Genomic DNA, 23,575 nt, shown 5'->3' on the forward strand with positions numbered 1-23,575 from the left:
AAACCTACGTAGTTTTGTTACATTTGTTCATGTAAACGCAAAAAAAGCAGCTGCATATGTTGTGTGGAAATACTGTAGTAAGCACAATGAGGGTGCAGTCGCACTGTACATTAACTATATCAGGCTATTACTGTATGTTATCTGTACATTAACCTCGACTAACCCTAACTTATGGTGACCTTGTGTAATCTCATACTATAGGAGCAGGAGGCACATCACAGAGCATGGAAATATCTAATACTTATACTGCAGTATTTGTTTCTGCATGTCGGCACCGGTGAGTCTGATTTCCATCTTTCTATCAGTTGTTAAAATAATCAAATAATCAAACAGCAGATATGATACAACAAAGACAATACATCTGCACATACAAAACCAATAAAGACCTTTGATAACGATCTCACCACCCAAGTCATTAGTGGGATTGGACACACATACACACACGCTGCATTGTACTCTACAATAACGCCCCCTAGCAACAGTACAAGTTTAGAACATCTCACTTAGTGTCATTTAGAACACTGGTTCCCAACCTGGGGTCCTGGACACCTCAGAAATCACAGGGGGTCCTAAAGACTTTGGCTGCTCTGAGGTCCTCAAAATCAGATCTGCACATCTTAACTAAAATCACAATTTCAGGGTAGTGCATCTTTTCCAGTGTTAAATTTGAAGAACTTTTCGAGCTTTTTCAGCACCGTGCAGCTGGTAGATATCATTTATATATAAAATGAATATTTCACCTCAGATGTTTTTGTTGCATTATCAACCAAAATTATGTTTTGTAGAAAATTCAAGTGTTTTTGAGGATTTCCAGCACCTGCATGAACCCTACAGTTCATACAAAAGTCTGTGTTTGGGCTCGGGGGAGTCAGGGCTCCGAGGGAAAAAGGTTAGGAGCCACTGATTTAAAACACTGGTTCTTAACCTACGGTCCAGGACCACTGCCAAATATCACAGGGGGTCCCCAGTGCTTTGTTTGCTCTAAGGCTGACAAAACCACAATTTATATAAAAGTCTTTATACAAAATGATTTAAAAATGTACATTTTTTCATCAATCAAAAATAGTAGGCCATACCCATTATGAGTGTGTATAAACAGACTCTGTTGGGTTGTGAAAAGAAAAGAGAGAGAGAGAGACAGAGAGAAAGAGACATTTACAAATGGTAGAACTTCTAAGAATGGATAAAATTCTAATTGATGTTAAAGCTTTTGAATGAATCACTTATTCTTTTGCAGTATGTGTGCAGGTTTCAGCTTTTCAAAAACTAATTTAAAACATTTTGAAATGAAATGAATGACATCAAAGATTAACTTTCAAATTCTGTCACTTCAAATATTTCAGAAGATTGCAGACTTATGCTAAAGTCTAGAGAAAGGCCGATTTCTCTTCAGAGTATGGTGGCAGATTATAAATGTGTTACTTTAATGTTTTCTGATTTGGCTCATGTCAGTCAGGTGATATAAGTGAGTAAACAGTATTTTATGAGAAGCAAAACGGTGGCTTTTCTCAGCTGTAAAATATTAACTCTTAACAACTCAAAGATAAGACTTGGCAGCAGCTACACTCTGTAGAGGTCACAGGTCAAACTAGTTTAAAGATCTAAAAAGCTGAGACTTTCTAAACAGATTTTATCCTTTTCATCAAAATCAAACACAAATTACAACTCACATTCTCTTCTGAATGTCCATTTTCTTACTGTGGCGTCTCAATATTCAACTTTTTTCTTCCCCAGAGAGGATTAAAATACATTTTATTTTAGTGTCACAAATGTGCTGCATCCTATTTTACACCTAACAACTCTTTTGAGACCACCTTACAGTCGCAACTAAACAATAAGTTGGTTAATCACAAAAATAAGTAGTAGATTGATCTTTAATTTAAAATGATTAATTGCAGCCCTACACTGTGAATGCAAATATTGTACTTACTTAAATTAGACAGTGTCTTTTTTAAAATGTATTATAGTCTTTTAATTTTAGTTGCTTACACTGAGTTTCTTGAGCTTTTTGTCCAGTTTCAGAAAATATGTAGTTGCATTCTGTTGTTTAAATTAATTAAATATGCAAGACTGGTGTGAGAGTTTGAAGCATCAGAAAGGTTTTTTATTTTAACTTTTTTCATTCTTTACAATAATATGTGGCACTACATTTACTCAGAAACCAGAGTCATACAATAGAGTAACATCACATCAAGTCTAAATCTTTTTTAAGGAGAGCATTTTTTACAAAAACAGAACACTGAAACCGTTGGCGTAGTCATTACATTGAAAAACAGGGTTTGTCCATCTGTTCAGTTGTGGTCTTCCATTTATGTAAGTGCTGACTACATAGTGTGGCATATTTACAGTCTTGCAAAAGAGTCAAAGAATCCACTCTGAGCTCATAAAACTGTACAGAGATGTACAGCAGCATGACTCCGTGTGTTAAGAATGCATTTTCTATCACATAAAACCTGTAGTCAGCTTCTTAAATGTGAGTGTTCTTTGGTTTCTTTACTCCTTTCTGACAGTAAGTTGAATATTTTTGACAAAACAAGACAATTGAGGACGACATCTTGAGCCTTTTTAACATTTCCTGACATTTCATGGACAAAACAACTGATTGATTAACTGAGAAAATAATCAACCAATCAATCGATGGAAGATAATCATTAATTTTAGCTCTAAAAACACTATATTTGGCTAAATAATTCCACCATATTTTATATTGAGGTAATCCACACCACACCCTGCTTACAAACCTGATGGTACCAGTGCCGGAGTCTGACTGTGAAGAAATGTATATGGAGCCATTACTGAATCATTTATCCTATTAGATATTTGTGTGAAATTTTGTCATAATTACAGTATGAATTCCTGATTTATGGCAAAACTTTGTTAAGTGAGTTTGAGTCCAAGTGGACGCCTGTGCCATGTTTGAAGAAATTCCCTCTTAGCATTTCTGAGATGTTGCCTTCTCCAGAATGAAACAGGCATTATGTCACAGTGTGCTTGACCTCTGACTGCCAAAATTTAATGAGTTAATCCTTTAGTCCAAGTGATCATTTGTGCCAAATTTGGAGAAATTCCCACAAGGTGCTGTTGAGATATCATGTTTGCAAGAATGGGATGACCTGAAAATGTCAGACCTGTACCAGCATGGAAAAGAATTAGACTGATTGTTCCAGTATTATGCAAGATTAGCTGCAAGTCCATCGATCACACACACATTTGCATGTAAATGTGCATGCATGCACAGACAGAGAGTCCAAAGGTTGTCTGTTTCTGCTTTAGTAGAACAAATATTAACATTTTACATTTTTGTAAACACAGTAATTTGGGGGATATTTTTGATATAATTGCATTTTCTCTAATTATATACTCTCACATCTTCAGTCTTCTAAAGATTTTTCAAACCAAAAACTTTTGCTTGAACTGTTTACATCTTGAGGTCACAAATTGAAACTTGACAAAACAAGACAAAAACACTGAGAACCCCTTCTCTAGTTGAAGGACGTGTTCTCTTATCCATCATTCAGCACCTAATGAGCCACATTAACACCATCACTCCCAACAAGAGGTAAAGTAGCATTATATTTACACTGCAAGTGCCTTTTAACCAAAACACATTGTACATCTATCAGTGACACATCCCTGACTGATGTTTCACCTCTCATACATTCACATGTCAGGAATTATGGACACATGACTCATTGTGAATACCTCATTGTTTCAGCTCATTTGAGGGATTGAGTCACAGTATCTGGACTGTGATTCACTCTGGATAGAGGATCATAAAAATGTTAATAATAAAAAAAATAAAATAATAAATGAAACCACATTTTGAAACACTGACATATCTCCTCCTTTTTTCCATTTAAAATTCGGTGTATCTGCAGACATTGAAGCTGAGGCCTGTTTGTAAAGACGTCTGAGGGAGGTTAAGTGTCTCCTGGACGTCTTTGATCCTCCTCCTCAAGGAATGCTACAGCTCACTGCTGCTTGTCAAACACCATCCTGTAAGAGACCAAGAAACACTCACTGAGGAGCTCATAAAACTGACGCACCTCCACCACCATGACTCAGACTCCGGGCAGTACAGCCCCGTACATTTAAATTCATGACTGCTCTGTTGTTTAGTTGAGTTACTTTACTCAGCGTTGAATGTTGACGACCTACCAGTTTACGTCTTCAGATGAATGAAATTCAACTGTGGTACTAAAGCTGCTGCTGGGAAAATCCAGGTCCAGGTTGAAAAATACAAAAGTTACCTTTTAAGGTCAAACATGTTTCTCAGAGATGACAAAAGTACACACATGCTTTACTGAAGTAGAAGTACAGATGCTTGTGTAAAAAGATTTTTTACACAATTTTATTTTATTTTATTTTAAGATTATCTTGAAGTATAAGAATTGTTTTATTGATTAGGCCTCCAGCAGAATATGTTCTTTACCATCAGAACTTTTATTTCAGTGACTTTCTATAGATTAAATCCCACTATACTTAATTAGAGGCAAAACTTTATGATTATCAAGTTCATGGTAAAATATAGCTCACAGAGTTGGCTACTGATTATTCCTCTTCTTTTAATGACAACTTATTCTGTCACAGATTTAAAGCAAAATTAGGTTAAAGTTCTGCTGACTACCATTTGTCTGATTAAAGGACATTTCTACAAAAACAAACTAGTCCAGCAGAGTCTATCAGCGTGAGTCTGGGTAACTTCTGACTGAACATATAGCCAGAGGCGTATTGGTGTATATGTACACAGTGGCATCGTAAACAGTGTTTGTGCTTTTCATTGCTGAGTTGGGGGCTGGAGTTGTGTTGGAGATGTGGGGACGATAAAAGAGCAGGAGCTTCCTGTGTTTTTCATTTCGGAGAAGATTGTGAAACAGGTGTTATTCTTCATCGTGGACAAAAAGATGCTCAGGACTGCTACTTGTTTGGTGCTGCTCTTATCAGGTTGGATAAATTCAAATATAAATACATTTTGTACCAAAGATTTGTCATTTTTAGGTCTCACTGGACCCACAGAAGTGTAACAGTATAGTTCTTATTTTTAATTATAGGTATGTGTGCAGGTGAAGGTATCTTACCCTCAGGACCCCTGAGCGGAGCTGTGGGTGGCACAGTGAAGTTCACCACCTCCCTCAGCCTTCAGGCTCAGGGCTCCATCAGCTGGAGCTTCAAAGGAAAAGACATCATCACCTCCACCAGCATCAATGTCACTCAGCCCGGATACGCCGACAGGATCTTATTAGACCGAGCCACGGGGTCCCTGGAGCTCAGGAACCTGGTGCTGGCAGACAGCGGGGAATACCATGTCAGCATCATACCAGACGGAGAGCGGCAGAAACAGGGAACGACCACACTCAATGTGTATGGTGGGTTTAAAATATCTTATTAAATCACCTCACTGCAGATGAATAAATTAATGGATATACAGTACTTTATTATAGAAATCTCAGTTTCAGTCTATATCTATATCTCTTGATACTACAGAAAATCTTAATTTGTCACCAGCAGTGGACTCTGTATTATAAGTATTATATATAATTGAAACTGTGGCGCCTAGTCAGAATTTATCAGAGCACATCCAGGTAGCGTGTCAGGATGTGGTGTGTGCTCTGAAGTGTTTCTGTCAATTTTACTTTAATCTAATATGTGTAAGTCCAAGTTCAGTATGGACAATAACAGGTCATAAACTGCATTCATCAAGGTTTTGAAACCCTGGAATGAGAACTTGTGCTACCATGTTAGACATCATCAGTTGATTTGTAAATAAATAAATCTGTATGTGGTGACATTAGGATGTTAAAGCCAAGTTCTAGTCTAATTTGACCAGCACCACAATACATTTACAATATTTTTTTATGTTTTCTGCTCTCTCAGTAAGTGAATTTCTTTTATTCAGCCATTTTCATCGGATTGACTCTGTTTCTGTCCTGTCAGCACGGATAACAGGAGCCACCATCCACAGCCCGGCAGCCATCTTGATAGAAGATAAAAGCTCCACCAACCTCAGCTGCGAGGCGTCCGGCAACATCAGCACCACAGTGTGGATGAAGGATGGCCGTCCTCTCCATCCGACTGGCAGAGTCAGCTTCTCCACAGACAACAGGACGGTGTTCATAAAACCCGTGCGCAGCTCCAACCACGGCGCCTACCAGTGTCGAGTCAGCAACCCCGTCAGCACCATGACTGTGGCCCATAATCTCACTGTCAACTGTGAGTACTGCAGGCCTGGAGAGCGTGGACACTCTGCTGAATGTGCTGAGGAAATGTTTAGAAACAAGCTCTGTGTTTCTGTGCAGTTATTCAAGTCATATAGATACAGATGTTTCTTTAATGTAAACAGTATCTTACATTACATTAGGTTACATTTTTACCATTGACATTGTGTCCTTACTAACATAAGTTGTCATTAATGCTTTATTAATCTTAACTTGCAATTATTTTTTATTTGCAAACATGATCATGACCTACAGGCTATAATCTTTCATAAAAAGTAACATATTTTCATGAACACAAATGACATCCAAGGTTACTGTCTAAAGTCTTGATTGAGTGGAGAAAATCATTAAATACACTATTTTCTTTTCTTTTTTTAATATAATTTAAGTATTTCAATTATGCAGAAAATGCATTTTTTGAGTACTTATGTATGACAACTTAAAATTAAAAGTCACAGTAGTTGATTTTTGCTCATTTTGGAGGGTCAAAAATGCCCATAGTGGAACAAACACCCACATGTCTGAACTCTATAGCCTTAATGTGGTTTATCTCTTTTCTCCGTGCAGTTGGTCCACATAACATATCCATTATTGGACCATCAGCGGCAGCACCGGGCCAGAGAGTGACACTGCGGTGCACAGCGGACTCTGTCCCGCCTGCAAACTTCAGCTGGATGCTCAACGGCAATGAGACACACGTCAATGACTCCACGTATGTTATAGAGAGGCTGGAGGCAGAAAATATTGGGAATTACACCTGCACTGCCAGCAATATGGTGACCATGATGGAGAACTCAACAGTTCTGAATCTGAGAGGTGAGTTTTCACTATTTCACATGAGACAGGAAAGTGATGGATCAAGTTGTAATTTTGTGGCATTTCAAGGGATGATAATTGTCTTAATTACTGCGTGTAGCGTCCTGCGCTGCTCCCTGCTGGTCGTTTGTAGTGCTGCTGATCAGTGCACTGACTCTCAGAGGGTTAATATAAGGCAGGAAGTGGCAGGTGAGAGTAATACTTTAAGAAATATCTTCCTTATCGTCTATATTTAACTTTCCTTCTATTTGTTCTTTCTTACCATTATATTAATTTACATTGCTCTGTGTTTTTTTCCAGATCTACCTTCACTTAATGCATTGACTGAGGAGTCTGATTATTATTGAAATTAAGAGGAGTCTGCAATACATGGCTTGTTATTTTGCCTCCAGAGATTTCTATGCTACAGTTTGTCATTCCTGAGACAAAGTGGAAACTCTCACATAGGAAAAACATTCATTGCATTTTTTTAATTAAACAGACTTTTGAAAAAATCTATTTGAAAACAATAATACAGAAGACAATGGTAATATAATGCCATTATTATTTTTATATTCATGTTCAATACTTAAATGTTTATATGAGCACATTTCTTGCGTATTATTTTTGTATGTTTGCTGATGTGAGAGTGCAAATAAACATCTTGGCGTCCGCATGTGGTTTCACAAATTATAATACAATAAATACCGTTTCCATAGTAACTAATTCTACCTCTGTTTTAAACCTGTTTAGACCAAAAGACACAGAGGTTTATGGAAAAAATAAATGTTCTTTGTGGGATTATTATGGAAGAAGCTGATCACTGGATTTTTGTGTTGTTTTTCTATCCCTGCTGATCAGTGTATATACGCTTTTTATTTGATTGTGTTTGTTATGTGAGCACTATTGTCTCTGGTGTATCAAGCTGTATAAAGGCATGTTTGAATCTTGTATTGCTCAAAATAATCTATGAATAATTACAGAATTTGCTCAGTAATGTATGATAATCTTCCTGAAGAAATGACGTGAAGGTACATTTAACAGATGCAGCAAAGCTTAAGTCAGTTTTGTGCCAAAAATCATTCTTTCCTGTTTACAGCATAAAATAAATTTAAATGTTTAAATTAGATGTTATCTCTGTTGTCTCCTAGGGATTTTTTCAATATTTTGTCTTACAGAGTTTGTTTATAATTTATTTACATTGCATACATTTTCACTAACAAGACACAACATATGTTCAGCATAAAAATATTTTATTTGGATCAGCAGTGGGAATTGGGAAGGATGGGATGAGACGGGGTCGAGGAGGAGGGATGGTGGCTGTCGAGCTGAGTGGCCCAAGGGCTGAGACTTAGGATGGGGGAAATGTCTCAGCAAGCTTCGGTACATCATCCCCATGGTTCCTATGGAAGGAAAAGAGAAAATAAAGAATGAATTTTTAAATTAAAAAAGTATTAGTTGAACATACGTCTTTGAGGTGGGAAAGGAGCATGCAGCGGAGACCCCAGTGGATCCTGGGAGGACGAGTCAACTCCTTGTAGTTTTGAAGCTGGTTGTTCTCAGGTGAGGGCGGTGTGGTCTTGTTCCTAAACTTCAGTTTTAAGCTACATTTAATTAAAATGCATCTACCCTCGTGCTGCTACTATGGTTTGGTCTTGTGAACGATGCTGAAGTGTTACACGGACCTCTATTGGTGGAAGAAGTGTTAGGATCATTTACTTAAAGGTCCAGTGCGTGATATTTTGGGGGATCTATTTGGAATTGAATTGAACATTCATAATTATGTTTTCATTATTGTATAATCAACTAGAATTGTTGTTATATATACAATACTTGACTAAATTGTACTAATAGTTACACTCCATCACTGCAACACAAATGCAAAAAAACCCATTTCACTGATTTAACTTGACTTTTCAAGATTGGTCTTTTGTGCGTCCACCAGAAATATAATATTTCATTCAATCCAGTCAGATCTACATGGTTTCTTGAGCTCAAGAATCCAAGTGTGCCCAAAATTAGATCTTACAGCATACAGCCAGCAGTATAACCGATCCCTGTTATATAAAAATGTAAACCCTCTTTGTCCGCGTTCTTCTGATTGTACATGTAGTACATCTTGTACACTCTGACTTGGAGGACTGTAACTGATGCAGAGCTCAGGCTGCTGTAGTTGTTATTCCTGTCTTGCCCTGTAGACCAGTCATTTACATGCAGGCAACAAGCTGAGTTCGACCATCTGAAACAGGCAAAGCTTCGCGTCCCCGACCTGATCACCCTGCTGAACACCTGGGGCTAATTCAGCCGGGGACTTTGATTGGTGGAGATAATTATACATCAGTTTTCTGAGATGCAGCTTCCTTCAGGAGGCTTGACGCAGGTCAGTGGTGTGAGTCTTTGAGATTAATGCACTGGTCTGCTTGGTGGCTTTTTGTTTTTTCCCCCACAGTGCTATCATCCAGAATCTCAACGGAAACTGTGGGCGAGATGAGCTAAACCTTTGACTGACAGTCTGGGCACACATGTTGGTAAGATCTGCACAAAGAGTTTCAGCACATTTCCTCTTAAGATTTTAAATTGTGTTTCCTCTAACAAGGATGATAAAACTCATGCTTGAAAAGAGGTCAGTTCATAGTAAGAAGCAATTCTGAAAAGCATGGAGGCCCACAGTATTTATGCACTGGCAGTTGAAACCTTGGGATGAATGGACATTTTTTATAACAAATTGTCAGTGGATTATTGTTGATAATCATAGCTGATTATATACAATATATAAAATGTAGTTGTTGCTGCCACTTAAGTTGTGGTGTTGGGCACTGGTGGGCTTTTTTTGTTTTGTGGACAAAACATGATAAAGTGCCAACGAGGGTTGTGGTTCTCAACCTCAAAGCAGTCGAGAGATAATTCTCAGGGTTTGCCAGATGTTTGTGGAGAATAAAATGAAATACTGTGTATAGTTAAGTATATGCAAAATACAGCTGCCCTCAAGTAATGTAACAGCCACCTCACTAATGGTTAAAACTATAAACCAGCAAACTTAACAAACAACTCATGATAGAAAGTGAAGGCAGTGTTTTAGACTGCTGAGTGGTTTAACATCACATCGTCTGTACCAGTGATATACAATGGTAAAGAAAATTAGTTTTCACTGTTTGCCTTTAGAATAGATTTATTTAGTGTTTGTCAGTCAGTGTCTGTGTGTGTGTGTGTGTGTGTGTGTGTGTGTGTGTGTGTGTGTGTGTGTGTGTGTGTGTGTGTGTGTGTGTGCGCGTGTGTGTGCGTGTGTGCGTGTGTGCGTGTGTGCGTGTGTGCGAGTCTGGATTGGAAACACACGCGCACACACACAAACTACTTAATTTTTGTGGTTTTGTTAGACAGTTTCATGCTTAACCGCTGCTGAGGAGCAATGGCTTTTTCAGAAAAGGAGAAAAAAAAAATCAATTTCAGCTCAAGACTCAGGCCAGCAGTAGACAGGAACATGAAATACTAAATTATTAATACGAAAATAGTAGGAAAATTTACAGTTAAGGCAGCAAATGTTACTTTATGTTGTTCAGGAGCAAACCTGCAGAAACTGAAGTGGAAGATAAAACTGAATAAAATGTCTTGTATATAATAAAGACTTTAGTCATATCTCTAAATTTAAAAACAGTCTTGATTGTGGATTGAAGAACTGATGAGAAAGTCAGTTGGATCTTGTAATTATAAGGTTTCTCTTTCCATAATGCTCTTTATACGACTGCTTCGCTGTCATGCTTTAAACATTGTCAGAGTTCATGGTCATCTTTTTTAATCTCTCAGCAGCTGAAACTTTTGACCATTTTTTTTTCATAAGCTACATGTAAAAACTATTTGAAAGCTTTAGAACTTATTTTTGAACATGTGGAGGACTATTTTCCTATTTAATTTCACGTGTAAGACTATTTATATCCCCCCCGTTTCTTTTAATTCTCTCAAACACAGAGATTATCACATTTATGAAGATAATGAAGGGACAAGTATTGCCTTCTCTAACAGTGTATATCCATTACTTTGACTCTCCACAGTTTCCTCCTTCATATAAGGGGGAACAGAAGCATTCAGCATCATCGCAAATCTGACATCTACATACCCATGAATAGTGGAGCACACTTGTGTGAATGCTACCAGATAACATATCACAAGCCTTGCACGTACAAGGAGAAAACATTATTCAGCTTTGTGAGGTTAGTTTTGACTCACATCCTGTACTTCTGCTTTTATCTCCTAGAAATTTACACCTCAACAAGTAAGTTGTATTTGCTATCAAAGGCTATAAGCTGAAATGTTACTTGTTCAAATGCACTGCATCGCATCATGGTATAATTTGAAAATGTGATTCACCATAATCAGCACATGCAAATATGTTTTACAAGCCAGAAATTGTGCAGAGCTTCTAGTATGACACACCTCTAAATCCACAAACCATGACTCTTGATTTCTCAGAACTGCTTTGTTTAAACAGATAACAAGTGATGAAAAGTAACTAAGTGCTTTTACTCAAGTACAAATTTGAAGTACTTGTACTTAGTACATTGTATTTCTATTTTCTGCTACTTTATACTTGCTACTTTATAATTACCCCAAAAACCTTAACTTTATGTATTTTAATTACATGTAAATTTGCCATGTAATTTTCTTACATTAGTTTAATGTAAAGAGTTGCATTTGATATGTTTTTCTCTCATTTTGAGTCAGTGTAAATAAATGAAATGCCTTCAGTCCGATCTGATCTAGTAAATAAAGTTTACTTCATTTGTTTACATTCAGTTTATACTAAGCTATCCAATGGTATACTAAAGTAATATTTATACAGAAAGAAGAAAGATTAAATGTACCTTGTTTTCCAGCTGCAGCATTAAAGCATAAACACATTCATGTATCAATAATTATGAATCAATAATGTATTTTATATAACATCCATTCTGCATTTTGCATAATGAGTGTGTGATATTCATACTGCTGTATTTTTACTAGAGTACTTTTGTTTGAGTATTTCTACATCGTGGTTAAGCAGAATATCTGAGTTTTTCTTCCACAACCGCTAGTTTGTAAATTGAATAAACATAATATTTGACATTTACAACAACAATATTAACTAATTAATTAAAAATGTAAAAGTAATGTTTTTACAGTGTTTCTCCAGGTGTCACTATCACCTCTTGACCACCGGAGGTCACTGCTCTGCTGGTGCGTTCAGGGGTGTCAGGGGAATAAACCGACAGTCAGAAGTTGTGATCGCTGACTTGGTCATTTCAGAGAAAAAGAGAAACGACCAGCCTGTAAGCGCTCTGATTTGGTTTTCACTCCCGGCAAAAGTGCTGAAAGATGTAAAAAAAATTATTCCTGTCGCAGTCATGCCACTAACATCCTCTTCTCTGGTAAGTTATTTTGATTTCTTAAAAAAGTAAGCAGACAGATCTCAGCTTCAGGATTCTGTAAAGAACATAAAGTTTGGTTAGGTGTTAATTTTTAAGCCTGAGTCATCTCATGTTTGAGGTCGTGTCTTTTTCAGCCTTGTGTTGTAACAGATGTCTGTCAGTCAGTGTAAAAGATGATGTCCTAGTTCAGACGTTGTTCCTCTTTGATTTTTTTTTTTTTTTTTTCTGTCTGCCACATATCGTCAGAATTACTGAGACATTTCTTCTGTTTCCACACTTTGTCTAAAGCATCAGCGAGAACTGGACAGCGACTGATCTGCTTCTTTCTAACTCTGTAAGTTTCCTTAATGCTTAAAACTGGTATTAAAATACTTATCATTCCAAAGTTACGTTGACGCACGACGTGCTGTTTTAACTTTATATGACCCATCCTGTAAAAGTAATGAACCTCAGTATCCTTCTAAATAACTGGTGCATTAATTCAAAGGTCTGTTTTACAGTATTGTAACGTGTTTCTGTCCTTTTGTCCACAGCTTGTAGTTGTGCAAAATGAAAACTTGCAGCAAACCTCCTCTCCTGCTGCTGAAGTTGATCTACATCACATTACTGCCAGGTAAGACTAAATATATATTTTTTTTAATTCTTCCCAGTTTACGACTAACTGTGTACCAGTACAATACACAACTGTACATAAATGTAGGAACAAATAAACAAGATGAGCAGTTAGGGAATAAGGTTGTAAAAGAAAAAAAAAAGTAGGAACTTAAAAATGATTTATTGCTGGATGCAAAATCACCTATTGAAGGACAAAACCAGAAGTTTGTGGGAAGGTGAGTCGGTTAGAGCTGAACCAGTACTCCTCAAAAATAGGGAGAATATCGATACCGAAAAATCTGAGTTTCAGAGACTTTGTTTCCTGCGTCCTGGTAACTTTAAAGGAGTATTTTTATGTTGAATACTAATAATTTTACTTTTTAAATCTCTGGAAATAACACAGAATATTGTCTCCCTCTGTCATGAATTTACAAAATCTCTGGCATAAATATTCATTACTTTTCTTTCATTCCTTCATTTTCCCCAGCCTGTTAAAAAAAAAGACTTTAAGAGCTGTATCGGGGGTCACAAACAGATTGTGAGATGATGAAAAGGAGGGCGGGGGGCTCATTCATGACCTGTCTGCAGCTCTCAAGGATGCTCATCATGCTGATATTAGATTGGGTACCTGTTAATTAATAATACCTACCTACACTATGACTTCTACCTTCATGTGTCAATATACACTGTACTGGTACATCATTTTACTCTGTAAATTCAGAAGAATCAAACTGTATGTTGAAAGCCAGAATCTACACATTTCCACCCAAAATATTCAGAAGTTTTAGTCCCAGGAACTACTTTTCAAGGATCTAACAGGTCCCTTTAGTCTGTTGTTGTCTGTCATTCCACTACAGTTGAAAGACCTACAAAGTTGAGGCAGCATAGTCCGCTGGTTGTTTTTACTTCTCATTTTTTATGTGATGAACAATGATGCTGGTTGTTTGTTGACATATGCTTCATCTGGAACTGTAGAAGCACAGTAAACAGATGGCAAACCCGTTTGCGGCTGCAGAATGTAAAAACAATAGCGACTGAAATAAAACAATCAAACACGTTCTGTCTGTTTAAGACTCTTAAAAGTAAAAGAGTCAAAGAGAGTTCATGGTGTCTGGGGAAAGTTCCTGCAGTGGAAACGTGGTTTCTGTTTGCTGTTGCATGTAGACCACCTGTGGTAGCTTGCTGATGTTATTTATGAATACAGTGGAAACGTCTGATAGTGATGACTGTTAAAATGATCAAGTGCTTATATTGATCTAAAAGTTTGGGACAAAATCTTTCCTGTACGGATGCCGTTTCAATAATTGGTCATATCTCCCAAAGTGGGCAACTTGCCCAGCAGTTTTGATGGATAAATGGCCATACAGGCCACATAGAAAATGGGTTTTTTTTTTACTTTGGGGTGAACTGTCCCTTTAACTCTCATGTTACTTTGCCGTGCAGTAACCTGTCTGCTTCTAACTGGCTTATGACTCACAAAAAAGAGCCAATGAGATGCAGCAGTGAAACTTCCCCAGGGTACCTTGTGTGCTCTGCTCGGAGAACAAGAAACAGTTTACTCGTCATGGAAATAAAAAAGTCCCATAATGCCCCTTTCAGCAGCCCCCTGGTGAGGGAAGAAATATTGAAACTGTCTAATCACTTTATATTCATGTGATAAATAAATCGATGGCAATCTGCATGAGAAATAAAGAAAAACAAAACAATTTGGTTAAAGAAATCATCCGCTTTCGACCCGGCCAGACAAGATCACTGTGAGAGGTTTTCCACTGTAATTTAAAATGAGACTCAGGCATGAAACTTCCCCTTTAATACAATTAACACATTTTAGAGCCTATTTCTGGAACAGTACGCAGCTTCTCTTTTGTAGCAAACACTCAGTGATGTGGAATGATAAACTCTTTTACGTGATATTGAGATAAGTGTGTATCTGGAGAAAGGGGAATTGAGTAATTACTAAAAGACAGTTCAGCCAAAGTTCAACATCTCCTGTCATCATATCATCTTATTTTTTTGGCAGTTCTTGAGGCACAAGAAGTCAAAGTCCCGCCTAAAGTGACCGGATACCTCGGGCATGACGTCACCCTGCCGTGCCACTTCATCCCAGGACCGAAAGAGACCAATATCACTCAGGTTCAGTGGGAGGTCGAGCAAACAGAAGGAAACAAAATCCTCATTATTGTTTCCAGTTATTCATTTGGACTTAGTGTTCCGGATACTTTTCTGAAGGAGAGAGTGGAGGTGGCAGAACAATCTTTGGTCATTAAAGATGTGGGAAAAGGAGATGCAGGGTCGTACACCTGCAGCGTTACAACTTTTCCCAGTGGTTCATTTGGAGGAACCACCAACCTTGTTGTTCAAGGTAAGAAAACAAAATCACACAAACTGGTCATGTTAAGTATAGACAATCTTCAAAATCATCAAGAGCCCAAGCCAAAAACTCAATATTTATCAGAATACATTAGTTTATTTCTTTCTTTTTTTTTTTAAATCCTATTGTCCGTTACTTGTCAGTGGAGGCTCCATGGCTTTGATTTGCATAGTTGATGAGTGGGATTATATAAACACCATTAATTTGATAATATTTTTGTGCATTGCATTCTTCAATGCAAGAATCCGGTCTTGCTGCCTCAGTGTCTTGGACCGTCCCGGGTGGCAGGGACGGGTCAACACATCTGGAAGTGGTGTCCACTACTTCTACATTTAATGTGATGTTTTTTAATGTTTTGGTCATTTGTTTTGGTGTTTTTTGTTTTTTTTTTCTTACCTGCTCCGGGACGACAGATGTAAGTTAGCATTTTTGCTAACTCTGGCATAGACTCTGTCCCTGCTAAATAAATAAATAAATAAATTTCATGTTAGACACATAGAAGGTTAATCACAGTCATGCTTCTTCTCCCAGAGCAGATGCCGTTGTCGTCAGGAGAGGTCTCTGCTATAGTGATTGCTGTCCTGTTGCTGTTAGTCATCATGGCAGCCATTGCTTACCTCATCTTCATCAGAAGGTGTGTGTGTGTGTGTGTGTGTGTGTGTGTGTGTGTGTGTGTGTGTGTGTGTGTGTGTGTGTGTGTGTGTGTGAGATGTGTGTGTGATGTGTTGGTGTAGGAGTAGGAGTAGAGAAACTGTTGATATAAAAGCTTTTCCCATAATCAAGACTTATGTGTCATAAGCTGTTAACAAATACATCAGTATTACTCATCCATTTAAGACATATTTTGTGTATCTTCATCTGTCATGCTGATGGTTTACTAATGAGGATGTTTTTTTCTTCTTCCCATTTTTTATTTTGGTCTTTGAGATGTTCACATACAGTAAACTGTTGGGTGTTAACTTACCGGAAAAATCAACAGTCTTACAGCATCTACAGTATGCATCATGTATTTTTGTATGTTGTCAGGCTTGTCGTTTTTTTTTTTATTATTCATTATTTTCTGTTTGTTTATTTTTATTTATTTATTCTTTTGAATTTCTGGGTTGTTGTATCACACATTTTTTGTATTTTTTTTAAAATTGTGCTAACCTTTATTTTTGAAAGTTTGTTTGTCCTCACGCTCTCTGCAAACATGTTTGGAATATTTATTGGCAGAAATTAGGTTAATTTGAAGGAGTATATGATGTAGGTATTTAGGATGAGTCAAAAGTCAAATATAATAATTCAGAGAGAAACTAACTGCAGCACTTTTGATTCCTTTTGTCAGACCTCGTTCTTCGGTCAGACACCGTGTCTACATTGGTGAGACGTTTGTTTCTAAACAGCACCAGAATAGTTTATATGGTTTGTTGTTAATTTCAGTTCCCTTGACTGATGCTTGTCTGTCGTTCAGATACGGACGGTCCGGTGAGGGATGTGGCCAGGCCATCTGTCATTGTCAGAGGAGAGGTGAGCTCAGCCAAAATTTAAGATGAATAACTTTTCAGTCAGATTGTTTGTGCTGTTGTGATAAGAAAACAAGAAATACGAAAGCCTCCACCTCACCACTGTCTCTCACACTTGCTCATAGGATGTGGTCTACTCTGATGTCAAGCTCAAACCATCCAGAGATGCTACACCTTCATCCAATGATAAACACGCAGAGACTGTGCATGCTGATGATGTCACGTACTCCGAGGTCGTAGTGTTTCGTCTGTAGCCCAAATGAGAATTAATGTACACTAGAGTAAGGTGGAAGTTCTCTTTCTTGTTCTCTGAGGAACTCTTAAAGCTGCTGTATGCAAGTTGTATTTATCATAATTCTGGTGTCACCTATTGAACGCAGCGTATCCTTAAAGTTGTCAATACATCATCTTCTCCTTAATTAACATTTGTGGCTGCTGCTGGCTTGAAGTCATTCTCTCATATCGGGATATTTCACAGCTAAACCACGATGACATGTTTCCACAACAGCGTCACAGCAGATGACACAGTATAAAGGAAAAGCAATATGTTTAGAGTTAATGGAGCTGACTGAGTTTTCATTTTCTTGCCCAGCGCCCGGATGCATTTGCACCCCTCTGTGCGCCTATGGGTGCGTTGGTCTTAAAATGAGATGTGATCAGGTGCATTGCTGGCAGGTCTTGAGGCAGCGGAAAGTGATTGCACCATTAACCAACAAAAACTGAAGTCTGAAGTCAATGGCACAGTATTTGCACACACAGACGCACGTACGCAGCTGCAGTTCATGCAGTGAAACTGTTTGGTGTAAAGCAGCTTCCATCAGAGCCGTTTCCTCTGTCCTGTCTGTTTAGAACTACAGATTTTAGTTTCTCTGCTTAATTTTTAACTATTTTTTTACCACAGAGCTATTACACACACAGAAGCCTGTCTGATCTTTAAACCATCGCTTAAGTTATGTTGTGATTTCTCTATTGTATGTTGCACTGTCTTTAATAACTTAATTTAATGATCAGAGGCTGCTTTTAATAATTAACTTACTGTAGTAACGTTTCCATGTGTGCTGTAACGTCACAGCAGTCATCGGTCTGTGCCTCAGATCATGCGTAAAGCGTGCGCACGCTGTTAGGACACGGGGAGACGCTCCATCATATTTCACCCACCTGCAGCCCATCTGTCATTAATCATAATGTTAATTTTATATGCATTGTGTTTTCTATTGGAATTCGTATGACCTGACTGCTGGGTTTACTGCAGTGCATACATCACTACATGTGCATACATGTCAGCATCTGTTCACTTCTCCAACTTGCCATATCAGTCATTTAAATAGCAATGTGCCAGAGCCAGGTGCCCCTGTCTCTTAAAGGGAATGGGAGATGACACTGATTGGTTTCCGTCATGTTTGCCGAAAACACACCTGTGATTGATAGAGACTGAATACAACCTCGCTTTTTACTTTGCACCCAAATTGTGCACCGTTTAAATACCAAAGTGGAGCTGGACACGCCCCCTGTGTGGCTGTTTGTACTTTCAGGTATCTGTTTTATTTTACTGTTTCATGTTTGCTGTCAGCTGATAGGAGTCGTATCAAGTTACTGCTTGTGAAAACCCAACATTTTCTGATTTTGTTGCTTAATAATAAAAGCTTTGAGATAAGAAACGCCTTCAAGCAGGCAGCTCAGATGCAAATCGCCGCCTCACTGGGCTGACGAGCAGATTCAGACGGAGGCAGTACGTCTTCTGGTCGGTGATGACAGTGAAAAAATGTTTAACGGATACAAATGGATAATAAAAACCAAATGAGGAACTCTCAAGATATTTTTGTTACAGTATAGAAACAAAACCCATGTGCAGCATTTTTTTTAATAGCACAGGTGCTTCATCCCAGCACCCCACAGCATTATGTTGGCACGGGCAAAAATACTATTGTTGGCCATAACACTTCCCCCACAGACACGCAACAAAACATTATGACAGAGATCATCTTCACCCAAAGTTCCTCTTCTTCGTTTGACCTTTAACAGTGAAAGGGGAAAGACAAACACACACAGACAAAAATGGAAAATGACACAATCAACTGAGAACTAACTCAACAATGCAACACTAGTGTGGCACGTTAATGATGGTAAGAGCTGGTGGTGTTTAGGGACGTTAAAAGTGACACCAACTTGCTCAGTTTCAGCAGTAAAATTAACTCTAAATTCTTTGATGTGTAGTTTTTGATTTATCTCAGTTACTAGCTGGCATTTGCATGTGCGTATTTTTTAGGCTTTGTGAGTCAGAGAGGAAGGCTGGGGTTGTTGTGGTCGTCTCTTTCAACTACTTACTTGTACTTCCCTAATCCTGCGTATTTCTCCAAACGTTCCTGCAGCAGCTTTAAACCAGAAACAAGAATTGCATATTTATGATACAATACTGAATGTATTACAGTAACAGAGACGCTGGTGATGGGTAGAGTGTTGGCCCACCCTGTCTTCTGTCTGCTTTGAATCTGTTGTGCAGATGTTGGCGTCTGAGCAGGCCAGATATAAAAAGGTGATGAACTGTCACTATCTGTTAAGTGCTGCAGTGGAGTTTCCTGGCAGTGTGATTTTTGTGGGTGTGAGATTATGCCTGTTCATTTTTCAGTTAGAACATGTGAGAACATAACATCTTTGTTGTGCAGAAGTTTGTTGTTCAGTCAAGTTTATGCCGAAAGTCAGCGCTTTCATTTCAGTCAAAGTAATGCATTCAAGATATTTCAGTTTGTTTACTGAATCATGCAGACAGAACCAACAGTGCACCCTTCTGTAAATCGTTTCTACATTTTATTTAAAGCAGAACCTCTGTGGCGTAATAAACTTTTACACTGTTATGACCTTGGTTTCAAATTTCTCTTTTGTACTGTCGCATTCTGTCGTGACAGGAAATAGATGAGGGAGATAAGAAACATGCTGTTTGAAGGAAGCATGTTGTGAGAGTATTTACAAAGCAGTGCATCACATCACTCAGACTGAGGAGGAAAAGTGCAGCAAAGTTTTCGCTGAAACAGCAAAGACTTGTGTCACTGTAGTGCTACTGAGAGCGAGACACACAAAAGCTCTGCTGTCGAGAAATCAAACAAAAAGCAAGCATGAGCTCCGTGGAAGGGATGATGTGCACATTTGTACTTTCTTGTATTAAAACAAGTTGTTGGTAGCTCGACATCATTTGTTGTCACGTTTTGTCTCTTTACGGTTATTTTGTGTCTTTGTGGTCACTATTTCTCTGTGTTACTTCTGTGTGTCTGTTCATTTTGTGTTTCGTTTGTGGTCACTATGTGCCTCTTTGTGGCCAGTTTTGTCTCTTTGTGGTTATTTTACATCTCTTTGTGGTCATTTTGTGTCTTTGTCGTTGTTTTGTGTATTTGTTTATCATTTTCTCTCTCTCTGTGGGCGCCTTGTATCTGTGGTCATTTTGTGTCTGTGTTGACATTTTGCATCACTGTATTCGTACATCTCTGTGAGTCTTTTTTGTTTTTTGTGTCTTTATTGTCATTTTGTGTCTCTTTATATGAATTTTGCATGTCGGTGGTTACTTTGCTTCTCTTCGAGGTTGTTGCTGGAAGTTGTTCTGTCTCTCTGTGCACTAGTTTTGCGTCTCTCTATGGGTTTCATGTTTCTCTTTGAAGTAATTTCTTTGACTTTCCATCAACAAATGTTGTCAGTCGCTCTTTACATAGTCCAGGGCCAGTTCAGTAATCCGCCCATGATCTCCTTAGTGACATAAATGCTGTGATCCTTGAATAACACTGGAACTCTTTATGGCACGAGGTGTTAAAATCCACTGCTGTAGTGAAGGTGTGCATAAAGGACAGTAGCTGTGAGTGTGATGCAAAGATGGGATTTGCTTCTGCACATTAAATAGATTTTGCTCTTAAACAGTAGTGTTAGTATTGAAGTATTACTAATGCTGCTGTTGTTATAATCATCTTAACAGAAACACAGATTTGCACAGTTGGAAGGTTAAATTGAATAGACTCAAATGTTTTATTCATAACAATTATTGCATCTTGCAGATCTGAAAGTTTTATAGTCTGCCGTAATGATATTGATTTACATTTCAAGTTTTACTTGATGTGAACGAGCTCTTCCCTTTGCATTAATGCTGAGCTTGTTGTGCACAGATCTGAATCCTCGCGGTGTCCTGCTCTCTGTCTTCACCTCAGACTGAGCATATCCAACAGGAAATGAACTTTCAACCATAATTGAGTGTTAAGGAAACTCCACCCTGATAAAAAACAAAGATAGCTGAAAACGTTTGGGGATAAAACACGGTTTATTCAGACGAGAGCAGTGAGACTTTTCAACTTTGATGAACATGTGATTAGGCCCACTGGTCTGCGACCCGCTGAGTGTGCATACTTCAAATGAGCAATAAGGAACATTGACATACGTTTAATTTCATCTTATTTTAGATGTATATGGAGTCCTTTAATTCTAACATGTTTACCAGTGTACTGTTTATTGTTTATTTGGATTCCCCATGGGGTCCACATTCAAATAAATAACACATATAACACAATACAAATATTATCATTGTCACCAAAATTATAATTCCACATATATAGAACAATAAAATAGATCTATTTAAATGGATTGATAAGACAAAAAAATAACATTCTCAGATAGTTTATTGTGACCCTCTTTTCTTGGTTGGTGTGTTCTCCAGTCTTTCTGGAGCTGTGGGGTGTGTGTGTGGGTGTGTGTGGGTGTGTGTGTGGGTGTGTGTGTGTGGGTGTGTGTAGATTCTTGAGATACAAAGCATGCCAACCAGTGAGATATGATTCGATACGTTTTATTCACTGCAGTTGGGTGGCGTGATGTGACATCTCCTGTTCAGGTTCACTTATTCCCACAAATTTCAGACTCATATCTCCTGGCCTTCTCCGGTTGCAGCGCCAACATATTTACTTTCTGTTAAAAAAAAAAAAAGAAAAAAAATTTAAAAAAGAAAATTGAGGAAACTCAAGGCCATTGACTTAAATAAATTTGAGTTTTAAGTCAAACTTGAAACAAGTTTTGCCAAACTTTGATCTTTGTTGAGATAATTTACTTTTCTTTTTTTGATAAACCTGAATATTTGAGTTTTAGAAATCTAAAAAGTAATGTATTCAAAAAATGTTCACATTGACCTATGATCTGACAGTATTTGGATGATTGAAAATTAAATGGTTGCAAATGAAAATATTAAATTATTGACCAGTATACATTTTCAATTTAATGAATTTAATCAATACATTTTTTGGTTTCTAAAACTCACTAAATCATCTCAAAAGATTATAGGCTGGGAAACTTTTTGTTTACTTTAAAGTGTTTGAGTTTGATTCAAAACTCAGATTTTGTAACGATCGTTGTCTTGAAATTATTTATTTTTCAGTGCTGTTATACTGAGAATAAAACTGGATTAAATTTTTTACCACATAATGTATGGACCTATTTTAACTTTTCTCATGAAGCCTCTTACCCTTAAATACACTCTGTATATTGTGATACGGCAAGTTATTTTCAAGATCAACTTCGAAATAAATGATCTGTGAAGTCCAGAGTTGTGATTTCCTTACAAGTTCTGTGTCTCTTCATCAAAGATGTATGGTACATATATTTATTTGGGTACTGCATATAGTAGGCTTACAGTTTTGATCAGCCAGAACGTCTCAGGATTTCTGTAGTAAACAGACAGAATAATCAAACAACTATTACTTGGTGTTTGATTGCAGTTCTTGCAGATCTTCTATATAAGTAAAAGTAGAAATACCACGATGTAGAAATACTTTCCTGCATGCAAAATTATACTTCCTTTACAAAAGTAATGTAAAAATAGTTGTGGCAGTCAAGTAGAAGGACTTTGTGGATATCTGAATCGTTCTTTTTGACTAGAAAGAAATGAATTACATGTATGGATATCTGCTATATACAGTATATCTGGTCTAGCAGTTAAATGTTAAAATGGCCGGTCCTACTGGTAATACAGAAAAGCGAATTCAGAATCAGTTTGATTTGTTGAATGTGTAAATTAACAACTTGTAATTTTGTATATGCTTTGTTTCACATAAATCCTATAACATCAACTATACATAGGTTACAAAGTAGTGTTTGGCCTTCAGATTTTATTATATTTTAATTATATTATTAGATTTTGTAGTTTAATTTGGCTGCAAACTTTTAAACATGTATATGTAATCATATAAATCAAAGCGTGCTATATACACTGCGACCTGAATACAACCCCAGTCTGCATGTACACTTTATATCCATTCAATATTGATTTCTTTGCTTTTTCTTTTTGCAATTTACAAAAACAGTTTGACTTGAATATAGACACTGTAATTATGTTATTCTCATACATCTGTTTTTTCAGCCTACATATATATATATATATATATATATATATATATATGTATATATATATATATATATATATATGTTAGCTTTCTTTGTTCAGATTTTTGTCCTTGTTTAAGCTGTATGTCTATTTCTATCGTCTTTCACTTTAAAACTGGGTCAAATTCCTTGTATATGTACACAGACTTGGCCAATAAAGCTGATTCACCCCACATGAGTCACATGTGGGCTGTGGGCTACAACTTGTTGGGTTTAATCCCTTCCTTCATCAACACCGTGGTGCTTCTCTGCACACTTTTGACCACATGAGGTCACTGTGCTACAGGGGGTTATTAA

General features: G+C 37.4%; 2 protein-coding genes across 3 annotated transcripts; both read left to right on the top strand.

Moving 5' to 3' along the window:
• Positions 1-4,000: 4,000 nt before the first annotated feature.
• On the top strand, positions 4,001-8,137 carry LOC146321884 (cell adhesion molecule CEACAM6-like). Of its 2 annotated transcripts, none has more exons than XM_084727173.1 (6): positions 4,001-4,944; positions 5,064-5,366; positions 5,935-6,210; positions 6,783-7,031; positions 7,132-7,220; positions 7,332-8,137. In XM_084727173.1, exons 1-5 carry the CDS (start codon positions 4,905-4,907, stop codon positions 7,203-7,205), a joined length of 942 nt encoding a protein of 313 aa, XP_084583299.1. In that variant the 5' UTR covers positions 4,001-4,904; the 3' UTR covers positions 7,206-7,220; positions 7,332-8,137. The 2 variants fall into 2 exon arrangements, with proteins under 2 accessions (XP_084583299.1, XP_084583298.1); XM_084727172.1 differs by having other exon boundaries at positions 4,011-4,944; positions 5,052-5,366.
• Positions 8,138-12,662: 4,525 nt separating this feature from the next.
• Positions 12,663-19,732, top strand: LOC146321885 (nectin-2-like). Its single transcript, XM_084727176.1, has 7 exons — positions 12,663-12,743; positions 12,943-13,022; positions 15,024-15,365; positions 15,906-16,008; positions 16,702-16,736; positions 16,828-16,883; positions 17,005-19,732. The coding sequence occupies exons 2-7, from the start codon at positions 12,959-12,961 to the stop codon at positions 17,131-17,133; spliced, it is 729 nt and encodes a 242-aa protein (XP_084583302.1). The 5' UTR covers positions 12,663-12,743; positions 12,943-12,958; the 3' UTR covers positions 17,134-19,732.
• Positions 19,733-23,575: the final 3,843 nt, after the last annotated feature.

Source organism: Lutjanus erythropterus, chromosome 9 (assembly GCF_056507025.1).
Source record: "Lutjanus erythropterus isolate fLutEry1 chromosome 9, fLutEry1.hap2, whole genome shotgun sequence".
Taxonomy (NCBI): Eukaryota; Metazoa; Chordata; class Actinopteri; order Lutjaniformes; family Lutjanidae; genus Lutjanus; species Lutjanus erythropterus.

Coding starts and splice junctions, on each gene's coding strand:
- LOC146321885 (XM_084727176.1), top strand. CDS start 12,959: ATGAAAACTTGCAGCAAACCTCCTCTCCTGCTGCTGAAGTTGATCTAC. Junction 16,009..16,701: donor TACCTCATCTTCATCAGAAG/GTGTGTGTGTGT, acceptor TCCTTTTGTCAG/ACCTCGTTCTTCGGTCAGAC. Junction 16,737..16,827: donor CAGACACCGTGTCTACATTG/GTGAGACGTTTG, acceptor TCTGTCGTTCAG/ATACGGACGGTCCGGTGAGG.
- LOC146321884 (XM_084727172.1), top strand. CDS start 4,905: ATGCTCAGGACTGCTACTTGTTTGGTGCTGCTCTTATCAG. Junction 4,945..5,051: donor TTTGGTGCTGCTCTTATCAG/GTTGGATAAATT, acceptor TTTTAATTATAG/GTATGTGTGCAGGTGAAGGT. Junction 5,367..5,934: donor GACCACACTCAATGTGTATG/GTGGGTTTAAAA, acceptor CTGTCCTGTCAG/CACGGATAACAGGAGCCACC.